The sequence below is a fragment of the Charadrius vociferus genome, unplaced genomic scaffold (genome assembly GCF_000708025.1).
Source record: "Charadrius vociferus isolate BGI_N301 unplaced genomic scaffold, ASM70802v2 scaffold121, whole genome shotgun sequence".
NCBI classification, from domain to species: domain Eukaryota; kingdom Metazoa; phylum Chordata; class Aves; order Charadriiformes; family Charadriidae; genus Charadrius; species Charadrius vociferus.
Window position 1 is genome coordinate 1,071,551 of NW_009646858.1, and position 24,919 is coordinate 1,096,469.

General features: G+C 46.0%; 1 protein-coding gene across 1 annotated transcript in view; it reads right to left on the reverse strand.

Moving 5' to 3' along the window:
- Positions 1 to 24,698, reverse strand: part of MAP2K4 (mitogen-activated protein kinase kinase 4) — a 71,063-nt gene extending 46,365 nt beyond the window's left edge. Inside the window, exons 1-3 of the mRNA XM_009894357.1 lie at positions 24,691 to 24,698; positions 24,411 to 24,539; positions 5,619 to 5,793 (exon numbers count right to left, since the gene is read on the reverse strand). Coding sequence (XP_009892659.1) covers positions 5,619 to 5,793; positions 24,411 to 24,539; positions 24,691 to 24,698 — 312 coding nt within the window. The remainder of the gene's footprint in view (positions 1 to 5,618; positions 5,794 to 24,410; positions 24,540 to 24,690) is intronic.
- Positions 24,699 to 24,919: the final 221 nt, after the last annotated feature.

Below are 24,919 nucleotides of genomic sequence, written 5' to 3' on the forward strand. Positions count from 1 at the left end.
TGGTCAAAAATGCTGCTAGACTAAAGAGAGAACAAGAAACCAGCAACAATATCTGAGGACATTAGTTGGAACTGGCGACTAGACTAGGCAATATTGCAGAGCGGGGCTAAATCTGCTGGGCTGATTTGTATAATAGATATCAGAAGATACAGAAAATTCTGGTATATGGCTGAAAATCACTATATCTTTTGGAGTAGGGGAAAACTGAACACAAGGATCATGGACAAAAATGCCCTCTCCCCAGCTGGCTTACTCTCCTGGGTGTAACTATTTCTGACAGAAAAACAATTTGATTCAATAGAGGTGCAAGATGTTTCCATGGGGCCACAACAAGAAGCTTGGAAGGTCAACCAACAAACCACTCTACCCATCTCTTGACGGTGTATTTCTCAGCCAGTTGCGCTGGCTAAAAAGAAACTGGCCGAAGCTGCTAATGCTGAAGCCCAAAGGTCGGAGGCGCTCCCTGGTGCGGGGCTGGGGGCTGAAGGGGAGCGGAGTGGGAGAGGAGGGCTCAGGGCACCCCGTGCTCAGGCTCCTGACCCACACAGGCACCACCTAAGAGATTAAAGGTTGGCTATTTTAAATATTTGCATATTTATCTTGTGAACTCTTCAAACAAGAAAATTTCTGAGCCTTTGAGAGGCCTTTTTAAGCACCCTGGCTAATAAAACCCACACCAGGTACTACACACACTGTTTAAGTAAAAAGCAGAGCATCCTACTCCAACAGGGAGAACGCCCCCAAGCTTTCGTTCCAGTTTGGCCTTTTTTTCATTAATTTACTTTGATACCAGTTTGGAAAAATGAAATATGCCAAAGATCTTGTAAAGCACTTTTTTTGTGTGAACTATCACTAGCGCCAGGCGGAAACCTCAGGACAGAATGAAAACCCCCAGGCGCTGGGTGATCTTCCCAAGAAAACCATTTCACCCAAGTAAAATGGGGCTTCTCTACGGTTCCTCTGATGGGCCCAAGACAGTCCTGTTCCTGGAGTTTGTGGTGCTCTCCAGAAACAAGATGAACAACCAACTGTGGGACATTACCAGCTGGAGATGCTGGAGGGTAAAGCCAAAAGGGGGTGAAGCCTCAGTGATAAAGCCCAGAGTGACAGCAGTGGAGCAGATCCTGAGAAGGGAGTGAAGAAGCCCGGGAGATTATGAAATGCCACAGACCGGGCAAAAACAGACTAAAGAGAAAACAAGAAACCAGAAGCAAAGTCAAAGGACTCTGGGTGGAACTGGATGCCAGACCCAGCAATATCGTAGAGAGCTGGTGCTGCAGGCAATGCCAGCCAGGGCAGGGACTCTTTCAGGGAAAATGAGGAGCCCAGAAGAGAAACCTGCCACGGAGGTGAGGAGGTAATGTACAAACCGGCCTTGCAGTTGTGAATTTGCACAGAGCTGCCACTGGACAAAATTGGGCTGTTCTCTTTCCCACCTGGAAGAGTCTTGGCCTCATATTCCAATAAACTCTCATGAAAATGAATAGAGGGGTTTCAGTGAGAGGAAGACCACAATGCCAGCTGACCCAGAGCAAACGGGGACTGTGCATCTCTAGGAATATCTGAGAGAGGAAGGGACCTAACGAACAAGAGGATTGACTTTCATTAAGATTTGGAAAACATAATACAACATTTTCCGGGGGAAAAATGAGAAAAATTCGAATACAAATCCTCTGAGTTTGATTCCTCTTTCCTTTATCCTTTTCCCCGCCTTCCTCACGGCTCTAGGAAGAGCTGTCTGTGGCAGAAAGGGTAAGGGATGCACAAGCATCAGCCAAAGGCTACAACTGCCTGCCTCCAAAATCAACCTCCTGCAGCCACTCCAGAAGAGGTACTGTAATGTCTTTTTGTTATTTAAATTCATAGAGGCACAGAATGACAAAGGCTGAAGGAGAGGGAGGAGGACTGGGGACAAGAGCTCATCATCCCAGCCTCTCCCCAGCAACGCTCCGCTCTGCCAGCCAAAGCTTTGCTGCAGTGGTTTCATGCCAGTGACAGGATGATGAGGCTCATTTTCCTCCTTCAGGCTCATTTTCCTCCTCTGCCGCTGACGCTGTAGCACAGATGAAAGCTTTCTGACCCAGCCAGGGGCCCAGCAGCCCTGTCCGTGCGAGCAGCTGGACACCTGCACTGAAGGTGCGGGGATTCCATCTGCCAGGACGATGGCTAATGAGGCCAAAATGAGTAAAACGGAAAAATGAAAGAAAATGGTGCCCCCGCCAGCAGATCTCAAGTTATTTCAGTGATAGTGCAGCCCTCAGGGATTATTCTGTGGCAGTGGTAAGGAGGGCATGCAGGAAGCGTAGCCAAAGGGCTGTGCTCGGGGAGCTCCCAGGGGCAGCAGGAGCCGGCGTGCTCTGCGGCACTGGGGCCACACGCACTCAGCGGGGAGAAAACGGAAGGCTAAGCTAAACCATGCTTCAAGTGACAGGCTTGGAAACGCCAGAGGAAGGAGGAGGAAACAGCATTTGCGGGTACACTGCAGCAGCCGCATCTGCGCAGGCTGAGAGGTGAGCAGGATGAGCGCCCAGAGGCACCAGCAGGAGCTGGGATCAGCCAGAAGACTCCAGCACTGGGGAAAGAGCAACGTTTCACCTGCTCTTTACAAGATAACTGCAGCACACTTGTAGAACAAGGAGGATTTGAATCTGCCCACGGCAGAAGCGGTGGACAAGCCACAAGGCATGCAGCCTGGTCATGGTCACTGCAAACAGGACTTGGTCCTTCCAGAAGCGGGGTAGGAAGATGCCTGACTGCACTGGGAATTTGCAGCAGTGGCAGTGGAAATTTGGGTAGTGGTGAAGGACAGAGGAGCAGCTGTGGGAGGCCCCCATACCAATTTTCTCTGCATCTAATTAGCAGCTTCTGTAGCCATCTCTGCATTTCACTCATCAATACAGAACAGCCAACAACTTCTGGCTGGTGACATCCATAAAGCTATTGCTGAACGTCCTTCCAAGGCTGATGTGCCTGCTGCAGTGATGTTGCTCTTGGGCAAGCACTGGAGAGGGACAGCAGCACCACCAAATAACCAGAGACACTGGCTTCGCAATCCAGCTAGTTGCAGGGCAGCGCTCCTGATGCCCTGCACACAGCATGGTGTCACACCACGGAGTTGCAAGCAGGTGCCATTAATGTCATAGCCAAGACCGCAAATCGCTAGACTGACACGTTTTCTTCTCAAACCACCATCCCTTTTCTAAACCTTCTCAATCTTCTCTTACAGAAGGGCATTATGCTGAAGGAAAAGAAAACAAGCTAAGTTCCTGCCTGTAGAGCAAAGAGAGATGCCGGAGAGCAGCTGGTTTCCCTGAACACTGGTGGGGACCTGGGGTTTAAGAAGGCAACAGCTCCATAAGCTGGCAGGACACCACAGGCTTGAAGGAGACAAGAGAGAGCAAGAGGTGGACAGCCCCAAAGATGGGCAGCCCAGAGGGCAGATTTAGATAGATCAGGAGTAGGGAGATTAATGCACAACCTCAGCTGCCCCCAAAACAGAAGCAACCTGTGAAAGAAAAGGCTGAGAAGTTTAGGATGAACGAGTCACAAGTTCAAGCTCAGCCCCATCCTGAAACGTCATCTCAAATAACTGCACCATCCATAGCTGCTGCTGCCTTGGAGACCTCACTTACTGTTCCACTCACAGGTCTTCCTTTGCTCAATATCATGTTTTATCCCGATTGGGACAAACAGCCCCTTACCACTAACATTTCAGAAATGACATGGTTGCCCAGACCCTCCAACCTTCCTTCTCCTGCAGGCCTAGCTGTGCCTGCCCAAGGGGAATGGGTTCAGAGAAAAGAAGGTGGCACCATCCCAGCCCACAACTTTGGCATTTCAAAGTTCAGGCACTGTAAACCCATCAGTTTTCATTTGTTTAAAAGTAAGCCCCCGAGGCCAGCACCCCCCTGGGGCTCAGACCACCTCTATTCCCTTGGGAAAGCCAGCTAAACGTGCTGTGCAATGTCATCACCAGCTCTGTGCTTCAAGAGCACAGTATTGGTGTCTTCTGTCTCCCACCTGGGAGCTGTACCTGCATGACAGACCCTCAATGCTGATGAGATTACCCTATGATGCTAACACCCCTTGTGCAAACACAGTCTGGGACAACAGAATTTCTATGCCAGCAGACGCGTCTCCTTCTCGGTGACATTAGCTAATCCAACCAAGTACTCTTCTCAGCACAGCTGTACCCACTGCAGAGCTTCGGATAACAAAGCCTCTCAGCTATAGGTATGCCTTTCTCTTACCCATGGCTATCACGATTATAGGAGCAAAACCATAGTCACCCAGGTCACACGCCCTGAATTTGAGAGGCTGGGGGTGCCCAGGCATCATTTCACTATATCAGCGGTTTTCAACCTGTCATCTGCAAACTCCATCTACAAGTTCCACCAAAGGCAACTAAGAGAACCAAGTCTTCAGCTACAGGCTGTCTCTAGCTACACTGGAGACTTGGATTCAAGAACAGGTTGAAACACCCCTGCATGGTGGTGATCCAAACACTCAGAGACCTTCCCAGTGATCCCACTGCTGTGAAGAGGTCAATATTTACTGGAGAAAAATCAAAGGATGGTGGTTACTCCAGTAACCTGACACGCTAGAGACAAGTAAGAATTATATTCACAGCAGCTCAAGCTGGGGCTGAGACATGTCTACCTGGCATGTGAGACCAGCAGGAGTGAACGTTTCCAGATCAGATCAGGGAATATTCCAAAGAAGACAGAGAGAGCTGGAAACGAGAGCAACACACACTCCTACATAGCTCACTTCTACCCTTCCACAGGAGCACTTACAGTTGATATCATCAATGGAGTGAAAAGATTGATGCCATTAGCTACCAGCCAGCAGCAAGCAAAGAAAAGGACAAGACAGAGAGAGAATGGGTGCTGCCCACCTCACCCAGCGCGATGGACACGCAGCTCCTCAAAGATGCCCAGTGAGCAGCACTGCTGCGGCAAGACAAGGATTACCCCGTAACGCCCAGCTGAGAAATGAGGTCGCATGTTGTTTCTGGTTTTAAGGTGATTTTTTTGGGTAGCATAAGCTAGAAAATGGAGAGTCTGGAAAACTGCTATGCTCTCCATCTCCAGAGCAGGTCCGGCATTGTAAGCACAAACCAAAGACACTCCTTCATACATCAGCAAGACCAAAACACTCCCTAGACATCCACTCCATTCCAGCTTCTCCTGGTGAGGCTACACCATGGCACATGCTTCCATAAGAAGCAAATTTTAAGTCACTACCTTATTTCACAAAAGACACCAGGAAGCTATTAGATGCCAATGTGTGCCTACCACCAACCTCGGCTGTATCTGAACCAGTGACCCAGAGGTGAAAGGCCCATGCCCCATTATCAGTCTCCAGAGACATGTGATCCCCTCAAAACAGTAGGTTCCTGATAGGCATTTGCAAAAGGGCACAAGCAATTATGAGAGCTTCACAAATCACTTGACAATATGCCCATTATACAATGCATTTTCAGCAAATGGCAGGCTTCACATGGGAAATAAATAGAAACGAGCAGTAGATGGGTGCTAGATGGAAGAACATTAATTCTCCATCACATTTCATCCCTAATGGACTGAAGTACAAATGTAAGTATGGGCATCACCTACTTTAACTGCCATAATTTGCCCACTTGGTTTGTGGACCATTTTGTTGACAGAACCATAAGCGCCTCGTCCAATTTCTCCAAGGTCTTTCAAGTCCTCTGCTGTAAAATCCCAATGTTGTTCAGGGGAAATCTTCAATTTTCCTGATGATTCAATGCTGTGTGTTCTCAGTCTCTCTCTGTCAAAAATATTGGGAAGCAATTTTTCCACATTTTAAATAGTCTGTAAATTTCTCTTTTCAGCACTTGATTAAACATTAGAAGAGAGGGGTTCACAAAGGCTACAGCAACAGTCTAACTCCACGAAGGATTTTGGTTGGGGTGGGGGGTGCGGGGGTGAGAGAAAATGTTAAATCAAAAATGACATACACTTGCCCACAGCTTCACTCAAGGATAAGTTTCTCCAGCTGCGGTGTAAAATTCCATGTGTCTCATATAGTAGAGTCATTCTAATCACTCATTTACACAGTTCTTTCTATTTTGCATAAAATACATCAGGCTTCAAGCAGGATCTGGTAACATGCAGAACCGAGAATCCAAAGTGCGCTCCCCGGACCCATCTCCCCAAAGCTTCTGCTCCTCTACACAACCACGGTCCCACCAACCATCTCCCTTCTAGTTGCGTTTCTATGCAACACGGGCAAGATCTTCTGTGTGAATCAAGGGGACTTTAGAAAGGGTTTGCTCTTAATAGAAAACTGCAATTAACTTAAAAAACATTTTTGGTAATCATTTAATTTATTCAAAAACAAATAAAGAGCCAATAATTCGTATTTCTTAAAAAAACACCACAAGTTGTGACATAGGAAAACACCAAGTGACTGTTTAAGTGTGTCTTTACCAAACACCTAAATTAATGTTCTGGGGCAAACACTGCTCCTACTGAAGCCACCAGATCTGTCCAGGTAAGGAGCAGACCAAGAAGAGTTCAATGGTTCTTTTAAGGTGCCCACAATTACTCGTTCAAATGCGGCAATGCTATCACTGAATTAGTAGGAAATGCATAAGTATTTTCAACACTTTTTGTCTTAAAATGCCATGCAAATTTTCAGTTTTTCATTAATTAATTAGCTGATTCACACTTCTTGGGTCATAAAGTAAGCTGAAAGCCTGAGTTTCCCACTTTCAAGTAGCATTAACAGCATTAATGATAGTTCCCACTGCAGAACACACCGATCTCGCACAGATATTAAAGCACACAGCTACTCCTGCCCACCTTGTGTACAAGGGAGATTCTGTCAAACTCATCCCTTGAACTATGATCGTTTCTCGTGGGCATTTGATCAAGCTACCACTTGCTTGTCTAGGGTCCAACCAAACAAGCAGAACACACATGAGGTACCCGACCAAACACATAAAGCTGATCGAGTCTATCAGCCAGAGGAATAAACATGTTATGGCCAATTCCACGCTGATAAACACAACTGTCTGTCAACCAGCAGCTGCAAACACTACCCTGTTGGATGCAATGGTAGACCCAACCATGACCTCCACTGGATTTTATTTGGATCCTGTTTTTTTGCAAGGGCAATGAGGTCAGGTCCAAAGGTCAATTGACTGGAGCAGCTATGGTTCAGATGGCTTCATCTGCTGCCCTCCAGCTTCTCTGCAATGCTTTGGTTTAGCACCTTCCGGGCTTTGAGCAGCTGCGTGTCCTGAACCCTTGACCCATTCCACGAAGAGCCTCGCTGAACAGCTCCTCTCACCACTGCTGTGCTGTGCCTGCCCCAGTCTTTCCTGCTCTCTAACCTGCCTGCCTCGAGATTTTTAATCTGCCACTCCCTACAGTGCCCCTCCGCTGCCCTTCGAAGGAATTCAGGAAACCTACTGATAGTGCTACAGATGTGACGGACACAGCAGCCCACGGAGGCAGAGGTGGCACCCCTTTGTTAGCACCATTATTTTTTTTTGAGTTTCTGTGCATAATAAAACACTGCACTGAGTGGGGTTCTTCATGGAATTTGCTTACTAAAAAGCAAGGAATGAAAATAAGGCAGTAAAAGGACCAAAAAAAGAAAAAGAAAAGAAAACAATGAAAAGAAAAGAAACATGACCTCCAGACTTGCCAGCTGTCTTTGCAGGCAGCTTACGTTGGAAGCTGCATGAATCACTTACTATCTAACCACTCAACCATCCTATTTTGTCAGTACCATAAAAACAGTTCTTCTTTTGATGGAAGAAGGTAGGTGACAACCATCATGCCAAGGAGGCACCAGCAAACGGGCATTCCCTGCTGACCTCCTGCCAGCTGGCAGGCAGGAAAAAGCACAACCATCGAGGGCTAAATTTTGTTCAAAAAGGCAGGAAGAAAAAGGCAGAGAGGCATCACCAGGAGGGTGAAATGTGAGATTTGATTTTCTGAGCAAATGCTTTCCGTCTCCTGTTTCAAACCAACATTTCATATTGAAGTTCTCATAAAGTTCAAAAATTTCAATGTTGACGTGGTTTACTCAAATAAAGCAATTAAACCCATCTCCCCTCCTCCCTCTCTCTGTTTTTCTGCCCAGGAAACCTTGCTTTTCTTACCCTGTACCAGAAGAGAAAGCAAATTTGAATTCATTATTTCCTTGTTACACAAGAAGCCTGTTTCTCCCCAGCTGTAGTGTGACAGCAGATCTGTGACATCGTTCCCGCAGCTGCAGGAAGGGTGGTTTGAGCAGATGGGAAGAAGATGTGAAGGAGGAAATATCCCCTCCACGGGTCTGCACCGAGTGCCCGCGGCAGCTGGATTCTGGTGCAGAGCAGCAGAGCCTCAAGGGTTTGGATGGAGATGTACCATCACTGTCCACCACCCACAAAACCTCACGTGTTGGAGCTCGGCTTAATTTCCATTCTGTATTTATTATGCCATCTGCCTTGTATCACAATCGCAGCTCCCGCTTATCTTTTTGCAAATACCCAGGGAAATGGTCAAACAACCAAATGACAAGTTTGACAGAGTGACAGACACTTTAATATAGATTTTGCTCATTTAACTCATTTGTCATGTGCAAACAATGCAGTTTTCCTTTAAGCAGCATGGCCTTTCTTCAGAGTCAGTAACCGAGACACAATGATTACTTTTAGCGTCAAGACACTACACCTTATATCTGGATTTTTTCAGTGTAAACCAAAATGCCAAGGGAATTCCATGCCAAGAAAGCAGCTAAAAAAATGCAAATGTAGAACACAGAATCTCTGCATTGATAGCAAACGGGAATTTTCTGATGTAAAACAGAGTGAGGCAATAAGAGCAGATAAATAATCAATGCGGTATATCTATGACTAGATTTGCACTGCTGCAGATACACGAGGACATTAATCCACAGCATGGACATGCTCCCAAAATATGAAAGAGCCTGCCTAAACCCTGCCCTACATCCTACTGCACTGGATACTACAACAGCTTGCTTCAGAAAATAGAAGGGTAACCACACAGAACGGTGTCTAATGAAGGTGAAAAGTAATTAATACCCAGTCCCTGCTCCTGCAACCAATCAGATTTCAGTCCCTGTGTTTAGTGCTCATTAGAGTTTGTGCAGATCGGGGCAGACATACGCCTCCTCTGACCATTTCGTTTTTACGCTGTGCAATCCAAATCTCTCTAAGGCTGGGAATGTTCTGCAAAAAACGGCCATATATATTCTCCAAATGATCAAAATGCCTCAAATGGACTTGTGGGGCTTAATGTAGGATTTTAAAACAAAATAAATAGCTAAAGAGGGCAAGACAATCCTCCAACAGTTAAAAGTAGGATTTTCAAATGCGCCTTAGAGACAAGAGCTCCTGTTGACTTGTCCAGGACTACTTGAGCTTCCAACTCCTCATCTTGTTTTTAAGAATTTTTAAAAGAAAAAAAAAAAAAAGAAAAAAAAAAAGATGATAGGCTCAGGAGGTGGTTGGGATGACTGCACTTGAAAGGCTCCAATGTATCAGTCTCACTGCAGATGGTTACTATGCTTGTCACAGCAGTTATTCCAGGGATTAGGAGCACCAAACAAGACAACAACTCCTCCAAACAGTTGCCCTTTGTCAGAAATGAAAACGTTTGTGGGTCCAGCTTGGCATGAGGCAGGCGGCCGGCTGGCGCCAGGCACCGCAGCCTGGCCAAGGACGGGGTGACGTGCATCAGGGACGGGAGGTTGCTCACTGCGAGCTTGGCAAGCCAGAGCCGGGCGGGAAGGGCTGCCACGGCTAGAGGCCCACAAAACCTCCTGGGAAGGACCACGGAGACACTGGGAAGCTCTCAGACAGGCTGTGTTAGTTCCCCGAGCCCTGCTGTTAGCACCGAACTGCAGAGATGCCAAAACCCTTTAAAACAAGCGTTCCCTTGGCATGAAAAAGGACGACTGTGGGGAGAAGCAGAGAAAAGTTGGTGGATTTTTTAAGCAAAATTGAAAGTTAACAGACATAAAGCAAGGCCAGAAAGATCCTGTAGGTAGCTACCTATCTCCTCTGTGGTCTACTTTGTTAAGAGTTCCACAAAACTCAAAGAAGCCCAAAAGTTGAGGTATTCAACATTACAGTTGACGTGAATAAAACAAATCTGAAGAGTCAAAAAGATGTAAGCAAACCAGCCGTGCTTCACAAGCCTGCCTAGTGCCGGATTCTTCTAGGAAGTCTCTCATTAAGGCTCCTATTTACGCTACAATTAATGAGAATATATTCTACTTCTCCACTAGTTTGGTAAAAGCTGCTCGGCACAATGGGACTTTAGATCTGATTTGCGGGTCAGTCAGGAATGCTAAAACGTAAATCCTAACAAAAAAGCTTCCATGCAAAGTGCAGGGTTTGAATGACACTGTGCAGGGTTCATAACTTCGGAGTCAAAACACAGCTTATGGCTTTGGCTAACATGTTTCTACTGAGTCTTTCAAATAGCCTTGAGAGGTCGTAATGCTTCTATCTCAAAGTCTGTACTACCTATAAAACAGTTTTCAGACCTTGCAGGCTAACACTAATAAAAAAGTAACCTTAGTTTAAATTTCACTGGAGGAAGTCTCCAAAAAGAAATGTTCCTTTTTTTTTTTTTCCTAGAGGATGGACAACATTGGCGCTCTCACAAATCTTTCAGATTTTCATGAGAAGAAATTTCTGCTTCCAATAAGCTGATGAGCAACAGCGGTGTTTCAAGAAGGGCAGAATTAAATTGGTTTTGCTCTGACCCATGTAAGCTGTCCTGAGGCTTACTTACATTTACTAACAGAGTCCTAGAGGTGAAGAAGAGATATAGAAAACGTGTCAAAGGAAGGAAGGTTTAGTTTTGCATCTCTTAGCGACTGAGACTAAAAGCAAAAGTATAGTTGCTCCCTTTCACCATGACCAAGTGGCAGAAGTTCTCTCTAGCATTGCTCTGGCTTTCTATGTTCCTCCAGAGCTTTAAAATAAAGACATTAACAAGAAGATTGCACAGCCCCTTCCACAGCCCTCAAGGCTCAGCCCAGCACACGTTCAAGGCTGCAAAGTCTCCCTGACTTCAATGGGGTTTGGCTGAGGCTTTTAAAATGTCAATATTTTGTATTAAGCTCCCCTGGTAAACTACTGAGTTATAATGGATTTTGATTAACCCTGCCCTTGACACGGAGGAAACCTCTCAATTCATCGTGGTGAAGCCCGTACTGAATTTAACTGAGCACATTAATTTCACACTCATTTAGATTTGGACATGAGCCAGACTGCAGCACATTCACTGAACTCCCCCACCCCCCACCCCGCCCCCAGCTGGGTATTCAAAACTTAGGCTGGATTCAAGCATTTCAGAGTAATACCAGAAAAACCTGAGCTAATTAATTTAAACAACTCTTCTGAGAATGCTGACTCTTTTTCTGAAACATTACGCCTCCTGAGCTCTGGTCTGCTACCCGAGGAAGAACAAGGAACAGAGACACGAGCACATCCATAAGAACCGGAACATACACTTTAAATAGTTTGCAAAATGATACTGAGATGCAATATCATTATCATCACACAAAAACCACCCAATGGAATGACAGTATTTCTGAGACAAATTCCATTACTTTAATAGATGCCATTTTTGCGGGTATGGAAAATATTTGACAATGGCTAACAGACAGTTGAGCTTACTGGAGCCTGCTGGAAAGTTTCTGGATGAGGTCCGCTTCTCTCCTTTTGAAACTGAACGGAACAATGTGATTACTACCCAGGGTTGCTTGTGTATCACTTCAGCCAGGAAAAGTTGTGAAAACAACAGGAAAACATGGTGCTGTTACCACATGACACAATAACATATCACACAATACTCAGCTAGTCACCTACCCATGGAGCGCTTAGCATAAGAAATTAGTAAGCTATGTATTTTTCTTCCAAATTTTGCCCAAACAACCTCCCCTCATTGGGAGCAATGCAGCATATGATGATTTGGATTGTATTGTAACATATTAAATCATAAGCATTTTGTTTTCTTACAGCAATGGCAATTACTGTTTTCAATTGTATTATTACTATGATGAGAAACATGAATAATTGGATTCAAATATCTACACGGCAGTGACATGCTGTTTCCTTCATGCACATTGACTATCACTGCTCTGTTTTACTGGTGGTTTCTAAAGCAGATATCAATAAAAAACAATGTATTTTTTTAAAATCTAGCTTCCATCCTGAATCCACCAATCTAGGACTGGTGGTGTCCTCCAGGTGGGCTTGTCATTCATCTTATCCCCTCTCTTAATGAGTAAGTTTGCCTGACCTGAACAACTACGTCCTTTCTTACTACCTTCAGAGACACATGACTGACAGATAAACAGAAGGTTAATTAGCCCTCTGTATTATAAGACTTCTCTAACAACAAAGATCAGGTTCTGGATCTCCAAGTCCCTCAAGCTGTCCAGCCTTGGAAATCTCCTCTCCCAGTACGCGAACCTGTTACTCAGAACGGTTTGAGTAGCTCCGGCAAGATGGGCTCCTGCTAAAGCACTTTGCAGAGGGCACACGGAAAACGAGCACTCAAGTACTTGTACAAATGACCAATGCAGCTATCGGCAAACGGTCAGCAATGCAAACTTATGGTTTTACTCAGCTCCTTGTTGGAAACATTTGAGAGAGGCAGATAATGAGCACTGTTATTTCAACTACATGAAACATTTCTGTTTCAACTCCTCTAACAAGCAATTTTTCCAATTAAAACTTCCGTATGTCAGAAAATGTCAGCCCTAGATTGGGAAAGCTAAAAGCTCTCCAACTTCTCCTTCAGGATTTATTTTCTATTTGGGATTGAAAAAAAAAAAAACAACCAAACCCTTTGGGCTGCATCACAGGGCTTAACCTGAAATTCAATGCCAAAAATGTACCTGGCAGTGTTTTTCTTTCTGTGGCAGATTAGGACAGATGGGAGACAAAGAAATCACCTAACTGCAAGACAGGAGTTGCTTTTTCAGAGACATGCAGCTATCATAAATGTGGTGACCAAAAGAGAGCTCATAACAAGACCAAATAGGCCAAATGTGACTTGTATTTCAGAAGTGTCCCTCCTCCAAGACACGACTCCTACAGGCCAGTGAAAGCAACTGCCTGTTGAAGGTCCCCATGCTCCACCATCTAGTAGTACGGCGAGATTTTAAATGTTGGCCTCCTCCAAGACGGCTGCATGGGGCTCATTTTTCTCCACTGACTCTCAGGAGCCAAGAGGTAATTTTCTGTAAGCTCTGTAAAGACACTTACAGAAAATTAAGGTTGCTGTAAGGAATTAGGCCAATGGTTCCAGAGAATCACCTTCCCTATCTTTCACTGGTATGAAAAACCCACCTAGAACATCAGAGAGACAAAAGAAACCCAGTTGGATTATACAGAAGTGCCCACACTCCTCAGAGAGGACAACCGCCTTCACGCTGCTGTAGCAAGAGATATTTGAAACAATCACATTCAAGTGATCCTCACTTGTCTCTGCAAAGGCATCAGTTACATTGTGCATGAAGGACGAATTGCTCATCCAGATTTACCTCAAGCATATTTTACAAAGGAGGGAATTAAGACAGTCTTGAAGAGAAGACTGTTTAGGGTCGCCATAACCCACTGGAGACTGGCTTGGCCATCTGCTCTCTCTTTTCTGAGGTTTCCCAAAAATGGAAGGACCTTCACGATGGGAGGCGAGAACATCCACCTGAATCTCAAAGATGTCTGTAGCTTTCACCGACATAATATAACATGAACCCAGTCAATTTAAGTCCTTTACAGAAGTCAGTTCCCCAAACAAGCAGAATGGCAAAACAAATTCAGCCCTGCAGGCCAAGCCCCATCTCCATCACGTCCACCCAATCCACCACAGTGTCCTTTCCATGAACTCTGTACAGCAGCTGTTTTTCCTGGGTGCATCCTGTTCATTCAGTCCAGATGTCCTCCACAGTACACACTGGAAGTGGCTCATTTATGCAAAGGACAAAAACAGAAGTTATTGACGATGACTTGTGGGGTTGAAGCAGTCCCCAAATCTGCACTTTCCTCTCTTTATTCTCCACTTCTTGATGTGTACAGAAGACAAAAAGGATGATTGATTCCTTCAGTTTGAACCCACAAAGCAGAAGAGTCATCTCACTTCTCCGTAGCCAGGGAAAAAAGCAAGATATTTTACTACGAAGCAGTGATTAATGTCTGAAGAGGTAAAGGATGTACTCTTGCTCTGAAGAAACATGGTGTGATCCCGAGCACGCAGAATGGCAATGAGCAAAGTTTATTCCCACAGCTAGCAACAGCAGTTGTATCGGAGTTTCCTGCAGGTATGTGGCTTGCAAGGTTCTCATCTGCAAATGCAGGATTCAAGTCCAACTTAAATCACAGATACAAACAGTGGTAGTCCATATACAAAATTCTTCCTGACATTTCTGTACATCGCGCAACCAGAAAAAAAAAAAATGTCTGTGACTGACCATCTCAGATTAATTGGAGTCCAACAGTGACAGCCACTTAGGGTCAGAAACCAGACACACCATCTGTACAACCCAGCACAGACCACTCCTACACACAGGCACTAAGCTCAGATCAATGTGCAAGCAATGTTGTACTTTGCTACTTGTAAATAATTATTAAACAATAATTACCCATATTTAGCCAAAAAAATGGGTAGAGATGAAACCTGTGTGCATGCACTTATATACAGACATATTCAAAGACGTTACATTATAATCATCTGCTTCATCCCATTTTCCTCTCCAAACACCAGCAGGTTTTGCGTATGAAGCTCGCAGTTACTGTGTTTGCTCAAGAAGGAGGGAATGTGGGGATAGACTCTCTTCAGCCTCAGGACTTCATCCATCTTGCAGGAAACTGGACCCTAAGACATACAGGATGAGACACCTATTGCCCCTGTCAACCTTGGATTGATTCCCCAGCTCAGAAAGCCAGATTCATAGGTCTAGAAGAAACAAAGCTAAAGGAGAAAAGCCAAGAGGGCAGTCCAGCCTCTGAGATGTTATATAAAGATGAGCAACAGCATCTCCTTCTCCCGGAATAAATTTTAACTGAAATCAGTACCATTCAGTAGGTGTTCAGAGCATGCCTTACAAACTTGAATTCAGATATGGGGATGCTCAATTTCCCCTCTTATCTTAGGCAGGACAGCAGCAATGTGCACAGCTCAGCAGATCCCAGGGGCACCTTGGGACACAGATAACACACAGGGGACACACGATATTTTTGGTTAAAAAGCTCGAGTCCCAAAGATGGCTCATTGCTGGATGGAGGAGGGGAGAACTTTTGGCAACTACCAGCTGCCATTCTGGATCTCACCTGTACTTCTTAATCATAAAAAGTTACTGTTGAATGTAGATAATCAGACTGTTTGAAGGCTCAGAAATAGCAACACATCACATTTTCTCTATGAAGTACAAAATAAGAGTTTTAGAAGGACTTACAGAATTTACCAGATAAAATGGTAAAGCATAGACACATAGGTCTTAAAATACTCTGAAAAATACACCATTAGATTCAAATGTTATTGAAAAGTCCAACATGAATGGAGCTGTGGTCTCCATTTTCTCTCTAATCCTCCAGAGAATATATATGGGTATTTTGGTGTCCGAAATGCTTTTAAAATCTCCACGCACCAAGATTTACGAGCAGTTTGCATATAAGCATGCACACTGCTGTCCTTGCTAGTGGACGCAGCACCTAGAAATAAAGGAAAGGAAAAAAGGAGAGAAAATCGTGCTTCTGTTATTACAGCAGTGGGAAGGGAACAGGACAGCTGATACAGACTCTGAAACTACTTGACCTACTTTCACTTCTCTTAAATAAGTATTGCAGTAGTTACATTTTCGTATGAATTATGCAGCTATGCCAGGACCAGATGTGTCCCTCCTGATGTGCAAAGGCTGTAACTCAGGAATCCCCAGGGTCTACTGAACACTAACATGAGAGCTCTGCTCCTGCCAGATTCGGCGCCACCTTGGAACCCCCAGGACACAAGCAGCAGAATTAAATAAATCAAAACTCTTAAACCACATCAAACCGTCCATACATTTGAAATCTTGAAACGCTTTCAAACAACAGCAGCATCATCCCCAAGCTCAAACACAGGCAGGAGTCACCCCTTCCAAACAAATGCTGGGGGGAGATTTCCAACTCTCCAATGGTCAGGACAACAGACCTTTCTCAAACCATCTTCCTCCTTACACCACACAAATTATTAGTGAAGTGTTGACCTCGCACCTAGGTTTATAAACCTGTGCTTTTTAAATTGAGCTGACCAAGCAAGAAACACGGTCATGGCCTGGCTCTTCTCCAGGGTCTGGAGTGTGACAGGCACCTCCAAAGCAGGAGCTTGGTTCTCAGCAGGCTGCAGGCACCTGGCTTTGGCCATAAGCATGGATGGAGTCAAGGATGATGACTCCCAACTTACATGACTCAGGGAAGGATCTGGCCAGTCAGAGGTCACCCCTGGACCCATGTTACTAGAGAAAGGGTAGGCAGAAACCTACTAGAAGGAAAGTCTATAGTATACTTCTATCCAAGTGAGACATCACCCAGCTTTGCTCTTCTGTAGAGCCTCTGTGTGGACCAACATGCAGCCACAATGACGCAAGTTTGATGGCAAATGAAGCTGGGTTCAGTTTGAAAATTAGTATTTCCACCTCATTACTCTACCTGTTAATATTCCAATTTCCATCAAACCAGAATCCTTCATCTCCCTCCACACACCATTCAACTTGCAGAAAAAAATATGGTAGTCAACTCAAAACTGCTGCTTTTCAGAGACTCTCCTCAGACACCATCTCAGCATCCCTGGAGCAGGAAAACCACAGACAGCATCACTAAAAACACCTTCACAGGTAACACAAGACAGCAGCTCTATCTCTATGCCTTCGTGTCGGTGAAAGCAGGCCCGAGGAGGCAGTACGACCATTGAACACCACACCTTGAATTAAGAAACATTGCAAATTCACACCTCGGTGTGTCCCGGACATCTGTGTGCCACTGCCAGGGCCTACGCGGCCCGAGGACAGGCCCGCCCCCGGGCAGCTCTGGCCAGGCACAGCAGCCTCCAGATAACCACCACGGGCTCTTGCTCCGCTCCCACCACCCTGCCTGCTGTCCCCGCTGGGCAGGACGTGCCAGGTCTTGGTGCTTTGGAGGGTAATGACCACTATTGCCATCTTCTCACAGCCTCTTACCCATCAGTCGCTCTTCCCCACCGTGGAAGGGATGGGCCTCCCCTCACGCACCAGGAAGGGGACCTGTTTCGCACTGCAGAGCACATCGAGAGGGTGATGGCTGCACGGTCACAATGCTGCTCCCAGATAAGCAGCTCTGACCATGGCTGTGGGTGTCCAAGAGCCAGGAGAACAGCCCCCAGCTGCGCCATCAATGGGACGCTAACAGAGCCAGCCTGTGGAGCGCAGGTTATCAGGAGATCCCTGTTCAACACTCTACCCCATCACAAGCTTCTGGCCTGACCTTTGCCTCTTCCAAATCACAGCATGCCCCATCTGCAAAATGTTTTGTGCAACCATTTCGGTTTGCAAATCTAAATCACTCAGCACGTGTGAAGCACTGAGAACCCACGGGAGCCAGAGCAGTATATAACATTGGGCTGTGTTCGATTTAGATACCGAAATGTAGGTGATTTGGTTTCCAGAAGTTCTGAGGAGACCAGTCCCAACAGTGTGGCAGGCAGCTAGATGCTCGGCACCTTTGAAAAATCTATGTCAATTAGTTTAATGGAGACACATGAGCTCCAAATTTTGGTTCCAGACATGGAAGGCCTAAACTCAGAAGCAGAGTACTGAGATACCAAAATCCGTGCAGAAAGAAGAGAACAGTCCTACTAGGGCACTGATGCTCCAAGGGACATGGAATTTGCTAGAGAAATTTATTTTGGAAGCAGCAGACACCAAAAAGCTCCTCTGCAGGGCAGGATTAGTACCTTAGAGAAATACCAAAACTTAAAAGGGGGGAAAAAAAAAAAAAAAAAAAAAGACCTTAATGCATCATGTTCAGTCAAAATCTCATGCTAAATTTGGTAGCACCTTCTCTGAAGAGGTGAGCTACTTGAAGTCTGAGATACTGAGCCTGGGTGTTTTACAAGCCAGATCACCTCTTCATCATCTAGGCCACAGAGACAACCAGCCAAACGAACTTGTAAACTTCTGGAAGAAACGGGAAGGTTAAACACAAGACAACACTCATCAATTTGTCAAGAAAGCTCCTCCACAAAAAAAAAAGTTTAAGAAACACTGCTCTAGCACTTAAACTATGGTGATGTTTGTATTAAAAGTGAAAGCCTGTTTTCCATAGACTCACTCAAACATTTAAATGTATTTGCTGAGTCCTTGGAGGTATCCATTTTACTTGTGCTTTCTTGAAAACACAAGCAAGTTTCCCAGTACATTCAGGTACTGCAACTTTCAGGAATTGTTGCAGAACAGTCACAGAACAAAATTCCAATTCTTAACTGGTACTTTTTACACTGCAGCATCTCTCTAAGGCTTCCAGGCATCCCACCCTGCAACGGGAGGGCGTCGTGGCAGAAAGGTATCGGAAATCAGTAACAACAAAGACGTGAAATGACTGTGATAGAAATGGGGAACAGACAGAAAAATATTTACAGGGTAATTCACACAAGTAATTGTGAATGTGTCAATTTAGGATATTCCACTTTGATTTTTAACATTTCTTAAACAAATGGTAGTAACTCTTAGTGGTTATTTCCTAAGGAACTCAGCCAGCTGTAGGCTATGCAGCTGGAGAGCCTGAAGCCATGTGCCAGAAAGGTCTGGAAAAAGTGTAAGAGGAGATTAAAAGAGAAACAGAGACTTGAGAGAGACTTTGGGACAGCCAGAAAAATGCTTTCCAGGAAAAATGACATTCCCTGAACTATACAGAAAAAAAGGAAGCAGCAGTCTCTGATGTGCAACTGGGCCTCCATTTGCTTTTGAGGAATCCAAGCCCAAAGGTCTATTAAACAAACACCTGCCAACACACTCGTAGGGCATCTATCTGGAAAATGTGTGACTCTCCCAAGTGTCACAAGGAGAAGGTGGTCCGCACAGGGCACCTCTGGAAGCTTAATTCACAGTGAATCCATGAAGACACCCACATGCTACAGCGAGGCTATGGAGTCCAACATGCCACAAGACAGCTCAGAAGCTGGGTTTGTGAGGGTTAAAAGGGGTCGTTTCATTTTGTTACCTTTCCAGCTGAGACTGCATTGCTCTGGTGTTGACATTCTAAAGGGGTGGCACCTCTGACAGTCAAGAGGTCCCAGCTAGAAGACAGGGTACTCGAGCAGCAACACACTGTGAACCAGATGCCAAACAAAATTCCTACACACGCTCATTCCTTAGCAAGTGGATCTCAATTCTGTAGTCTGAAGTCAAGATAGAGGCATTGCTGCACCAGAAGAGTAAAATACTTTCCAGAAAACGAAAAACCCATCTACAGCCACCCGCACAACTTGGTTCAATGGATGCCAGCGATGGCCAGCACAACACAGACAGCTGCCCGGCAAACCTGACGTGCACAGCTATACCGTCACATCTCACCACATCATTCCTGTGTTACTGTTATTTGAACCTCCCAGCTGCAAGTAGCTCTGTAGAGCTTGCACATCGATAATTGGGTAATCTAATTTTGTTTGTGACCTAAATCCTACTTGGACACAGAATAGATGAGGTAAAAGGTGGGATGTTTTTCAGTCAGTTGGAAATAGCAATTGAAAAACAATGGGTCGGAAGTTTAAGAGCTCACCCTAACCATGGGTTGTGTCCTCCAGCCTCTGCAACGTCTGCTGCAGGGAAAACAAAGTTAGCATTTGTTAATCTGCTCTAAGAAGTACAGTCCGAACTAATGAGAAATGTGGTCTGAACTGACAGTTCTCCATAGCCTCCATGGGCAGCCAGCCTGCAGAGCACAGCGATCGCACACAGCCTTGCTGACTTCAACCAGGCACAAGCAGGAGCATACACTTCCCCAGACTGGGGCATCGGCTGTCAGTAAAACACCTACACCTTCTCTAGACTGAATCCTTTCAAGTAAGAATTTTACTCTCCAACTTCTCTCTGTAATTCAGGCTCTATTCTGCCTTTACCCTGTACGGGTCACATGTAAAAATGTGTACCACTGTGCTGTAGGGTGTCTACAGACAGGCTGGGTTGTACACCATAACTAGACAAAATCTCTCTCTGTACTTACAAAGTAGATTTGGTGGTAGCGGTTACAGCTGAACTGAATGAGACACACATCCTCCGTAGCTCCATCAGTGGCATGCAGTCACAGAACCAGAACGGACCTTCCTTCCAACCCCTTCCTCGCTCCCTGCTGCTCAACACATTACCCCGGGGCTCTGCCCACCTGCCCCATAGGATCCCTCCAGGGAAGCCATTCACGGTGCCTTTCAGTTGCCCATAAGCGATGTCTCGGCCCTCAGCATCACCAGGAGGGCAGCCTTCAGGGAGCCGCAGCCCAAATTCCAGCAACTAGAAAAGTACCTCCAGTTTCTCATCTCATTCAAAGCCACCCTGACTCAGTCTCCTATTTAAAGGTCACTTCAAAGCCCCCTGATTTTAACACATGTTCTAATTCAGAAAATATTTAGGGCAAAACCCTAACAGCACTGGAGACATAAGGGGTTTTGCTACTGGCTCCAGTCTGAGCCATTGTAGCCTCTGCTCTTCTAGTCTCCTCCTCGCTTGGTTTCCTGGTCACCCATGACAAAGGTGACCTCCTTCAAGACATCCCAATACAGCTGGTAGTGGATGTACTGGCAAGGGGGAAGAAAGAATGTGTCCTGGGCAGGGGCTGGGGGTGCTGTGGGCTGGGCAGGGACCGGGCAGGAGCAGCAGGGCCATGCCACCCCGCTGCCAGTCAGCTACTGCAGTCCTCACCAGCTCTCAGCTCCAGGGCCATCACAGAGATGGCACAGCAAAGCTTAAAGGTCCCAGCCACTCACCGGCTCCTGCTGCTCCTCCATGCGGTCTCATGTTCCTATGTGTTGCTCTGTATCCTGCCCTGGACCCCACCTCCTGCGGTCCCTTAGCACTCCCAGCAGCACATTCATAGATCCTGGAGGGACACAGCCCCATTCTGAGACCCAAACCATAAGACGTGGCTCAAAACCACTACAGATGGGAAAGGAAACACAAGAGGGGGACAGGAAAAAGATTTGGGAACCGATGCCCCAACTTTCTGTGTTCCGTAGCGTTTAATCTATGCTCACTCTCCCTGGAAATAGTATTCCAGGACAGAGCCTATATATTAACAAAAAGCCTCTACTCATGAGAGCAGGGAAGCTCTGGGAACAGCCTCCGGGCAGGAGCACCACGAGCATGACGCCTGCTGGGCTGCAGAGGGCATTCTGTGCCATGGGATGTAGGGCAACCAGGAAGCACCGGTCAGAGTCTTAATAACGTCACGTTTTGCAATTGGGATTCCACAGCCTTTGAAATCGTTCCTCCAGATAACATGCCATTAAAACCAAGGAAATAGCACGAATGACTGGAGTCAGAAATCATACATGGATCATCTAGGAAACCTCCCTGTGGAAACCTCCCACCCACGTGTGCATCACCCCTGCTCCAAGGACCTACACTCCACTCCTGGCTTACAGCGATTCCCAAAATGGTTTCCTCCACGCTCTCCAACTTTTTTTCCAACACCCCCAAGACCTCTCAGACTGAAAAACAAACCCCCCAAAAAAAGCCAAATCACACCTTGATAGGTTACGCAGGGTCCACACCCATTTTACCAGGGTAAGGAGCCTCAGCACTGAGGGGGAGTATGGCTACACACAATATCCTGAAATTTCCAAGGCCACCCCTGGCACGACGTGCCTTCCCTCCTCAGCAGCGGTGTCTTTGCTCCGGTGATGCAGTTTACACAGAGGTTTCCTCCCTCCTACCACACGCACGGGCACAAGGAGCCCCATTTGCTCCTTTGCTTTCTGTCTACATAGCAAGAAACCACACTCTTACCTGAACATCCACCAATCCAGCCTGATCAGTTCCCCGACCAAAACCTGTTAATCAAGCAAAATACAGCTAATAGGCAATTTACATCTCTTGGCAGCTGCAGGACACTGCTGGCTGCTTCCTCTCGTGCCCCAGCCAGAGCTCAGCACGGGCAATGGGCAGTTGATAACAGGACCCTCTGCCCTCCTGGAGGCAGGAGCAACGGGACACCTCCGGATCGGTGGATCCGAGTCACAGAAACCCAAATTTCGTCTGAGAAATTGACCTCTCTGTACCTTCAGATCCACCCATCTGGACCAACAGGGTCTGCACAGGGAAATCCCCAGCGGCACCGAGCCAGCACTCATCTCGGGAGGGCGCCGAGGCCACTCTGCTCCATCAGGCTGGGGAAGAGAAGCAATTGAGTGAACAGAAACACACCTTGCATGGGGAACGCATCTGGGCCTGGAGGTCTGGAATATCCAATTCAAATCTGAAGTCTAGAAAGCTTTCTAGACAACAGAGGAAAAAACATTCCAGCCTCTCTGGGAAGCAGGTGGGAGATGCAGAGACATCACCGTGATGCACCAGCTGCGAGACAAACACTTGAGAGAAGCATGCAACCAGGAGATGTGAAGGTTGCTTTTGAGGAAGAGCATCCACTACGGACAACACAAAGGACGTGAGGATGATTTAGCTGTACCCAAGCTTAGTAAGCCTCAACACAGAGAAAGCAATCCAACCAACAGCATCCACCTTTTTCAAACAGAAATGCCTATTTACAGCTTGTAGCCTCCCAAGAAAGCTTTAGCGCAGACACATCACCATCATTTTTGACACTTGAACAGTTCTCACATCCAACCCAAAACACTTCCAAGCCCTCAGAACCAGTTACACCATTAACCAGCCCACCCCTGCCAACAACTGCAACTCCCACGGACACAGAGCAGCACCTTCTCAGTGGACAGTGAGTCACTTGCACAAACACGAAACTTAAGATGTCACCGACTAACAATGAAAGCTCTTCTGTGCTAGACGGGAGCCGCTGTGACTTCCAGCGAACCCAAGACAGAAATCCATGTAGATAAACACAGAAAAGTCAAATCCCTATAGATGGCTGATGGAAACTCGCTAGCTGAGACTAAGTCCTGTATTTAATGGACAAGTGGAGGTTTGAGAGAGGAAAGAGTCCCAGACAGGGTTCTCCAGAAAATTGTCACAAGGCTTTGATGATGTTGAGGGAAAGATACAAAAAGTGAATATATAAATGCTAGCTCTACAGCCAGTGAGAATACTCTATGTCAGATAGGAAAAGACAGAAGGAGAAAGGAGGACTCACTGGAAAGGTCACTTGGGGCGGTAAGAAGAATCATCTACAGTACTCTATAAAATTTCTAGATGTTGTAATTACCATTGATAACTCCTCAGAAACATATTTCTAACTCCATAAAGGCTTGCTTGAAAATCCCCATCATAAGGAAGCTACCAGAAAGAGAGCCCAGAGGGTGTATCCCGGGGAAGCAGAAGGTACTGAGCTCAAGGAGAGAGGCAGCGACATGCAGAGCCAAGCAGAAGCAGCCTATGACCAGGGCCACCCCAGAGAGCCCAGGCAGCAGGGGAACCTGCAGGTGCAGTTTCTGAGACTTGTCGCTGACAAAACTCTCGAGACCTGCTGGGGGAACTTGGAGAGGAAAAATTTGGGACATCTTTGCATGCTAGCTGCATTCTGCCACACGTACAAGCTGTGGGTGCGTCACCCATCCATCTAGATTGGTGGATCTAAGGATACAAAGCTAGTACCTTCTGTGACAATGTACTACTGTTATTTACTAGCGTCAGGAACGGCTCGGTGCCACAATGGCATTCAAACTTTGGACAGGGATAGCCTGTACTTAGCTGTCTAGAAAACCCAGTGAGAGCTAATCACTGCGTAACTCCCTGACATCTCCGTGTCGGTAGAATGACAATCCTCAAACCTCTGTTTATTTTAGTGCTGAAAAAAAAAAAAAAAATCTAGCATAGTTATGTCTTTCACAAGTAATACAGAAACAAGAACTTCTCTCTATCAAAAAGTAATAAGCACTGAATAAAGAGACAGGAAAACAACAGTGAATCGGTCTGGAACTTCATTATAGGCATATCTTGAATTAGCAGCTACAATTTATCTCAATTTAATCAATTCTGGAAGGCTGTAGCTCCAGCGTAAAACAGGAAGATCCTGAATTTAACCTTTTTTTTAATTTGGGGGGGACAAGGGGGGGGGGAGGAAGAACCCAACCCAAACCAAAAAAATTCTTCTACAGTGACTCAAACTAACAGATTTGAGCAAACTACAAATAACTGAAGAAATCAAACTGCATTTAAAATAACACTGTGTTTCAAATGTGTTCCACTAGTTGTGCCTTTGGCTTTGTACTCACATGTGTGGATTTTGGAAAGGAACTCCAGAAGTGTTTAGAGTAAATCTTGCTGTGGACTTGAAAGGTGGATTTGCAAAATTTAACTTCAGCGCTTTGCGTTTACCTGGGAGACAACGAACACAAAGTAAACTTTGTCAGCAACAAAATATGAAGAGCATCTGGAAATAAACAGGAAAAGATAAGCATATTGTAACAAAAGGAAAACACATTTCACAACAACATTAGCAAATCATAGCTTGTGTTAGGGACACAGGGATGGAGAAACAGAGTCAGCTCTCACCCCAGCATCTTCCCCTATCTCATTCCAAGTCAGCCACCAAAGCGAGGTGTCACCTCCTGTGACAGCTGGAACACCAGCATCAGCTGTCAGGGGTACGGGGCACCTCCACACCATGGCCCTGAGCATCTTCCATGCGCAACCGGTCCCTTACACAGACCCATGCCGGTGGGCTCACCTTCAGCCACAGTGGCAAAGGGGCCCAACCTGCCCAGCACAGCCTTGGCATGCC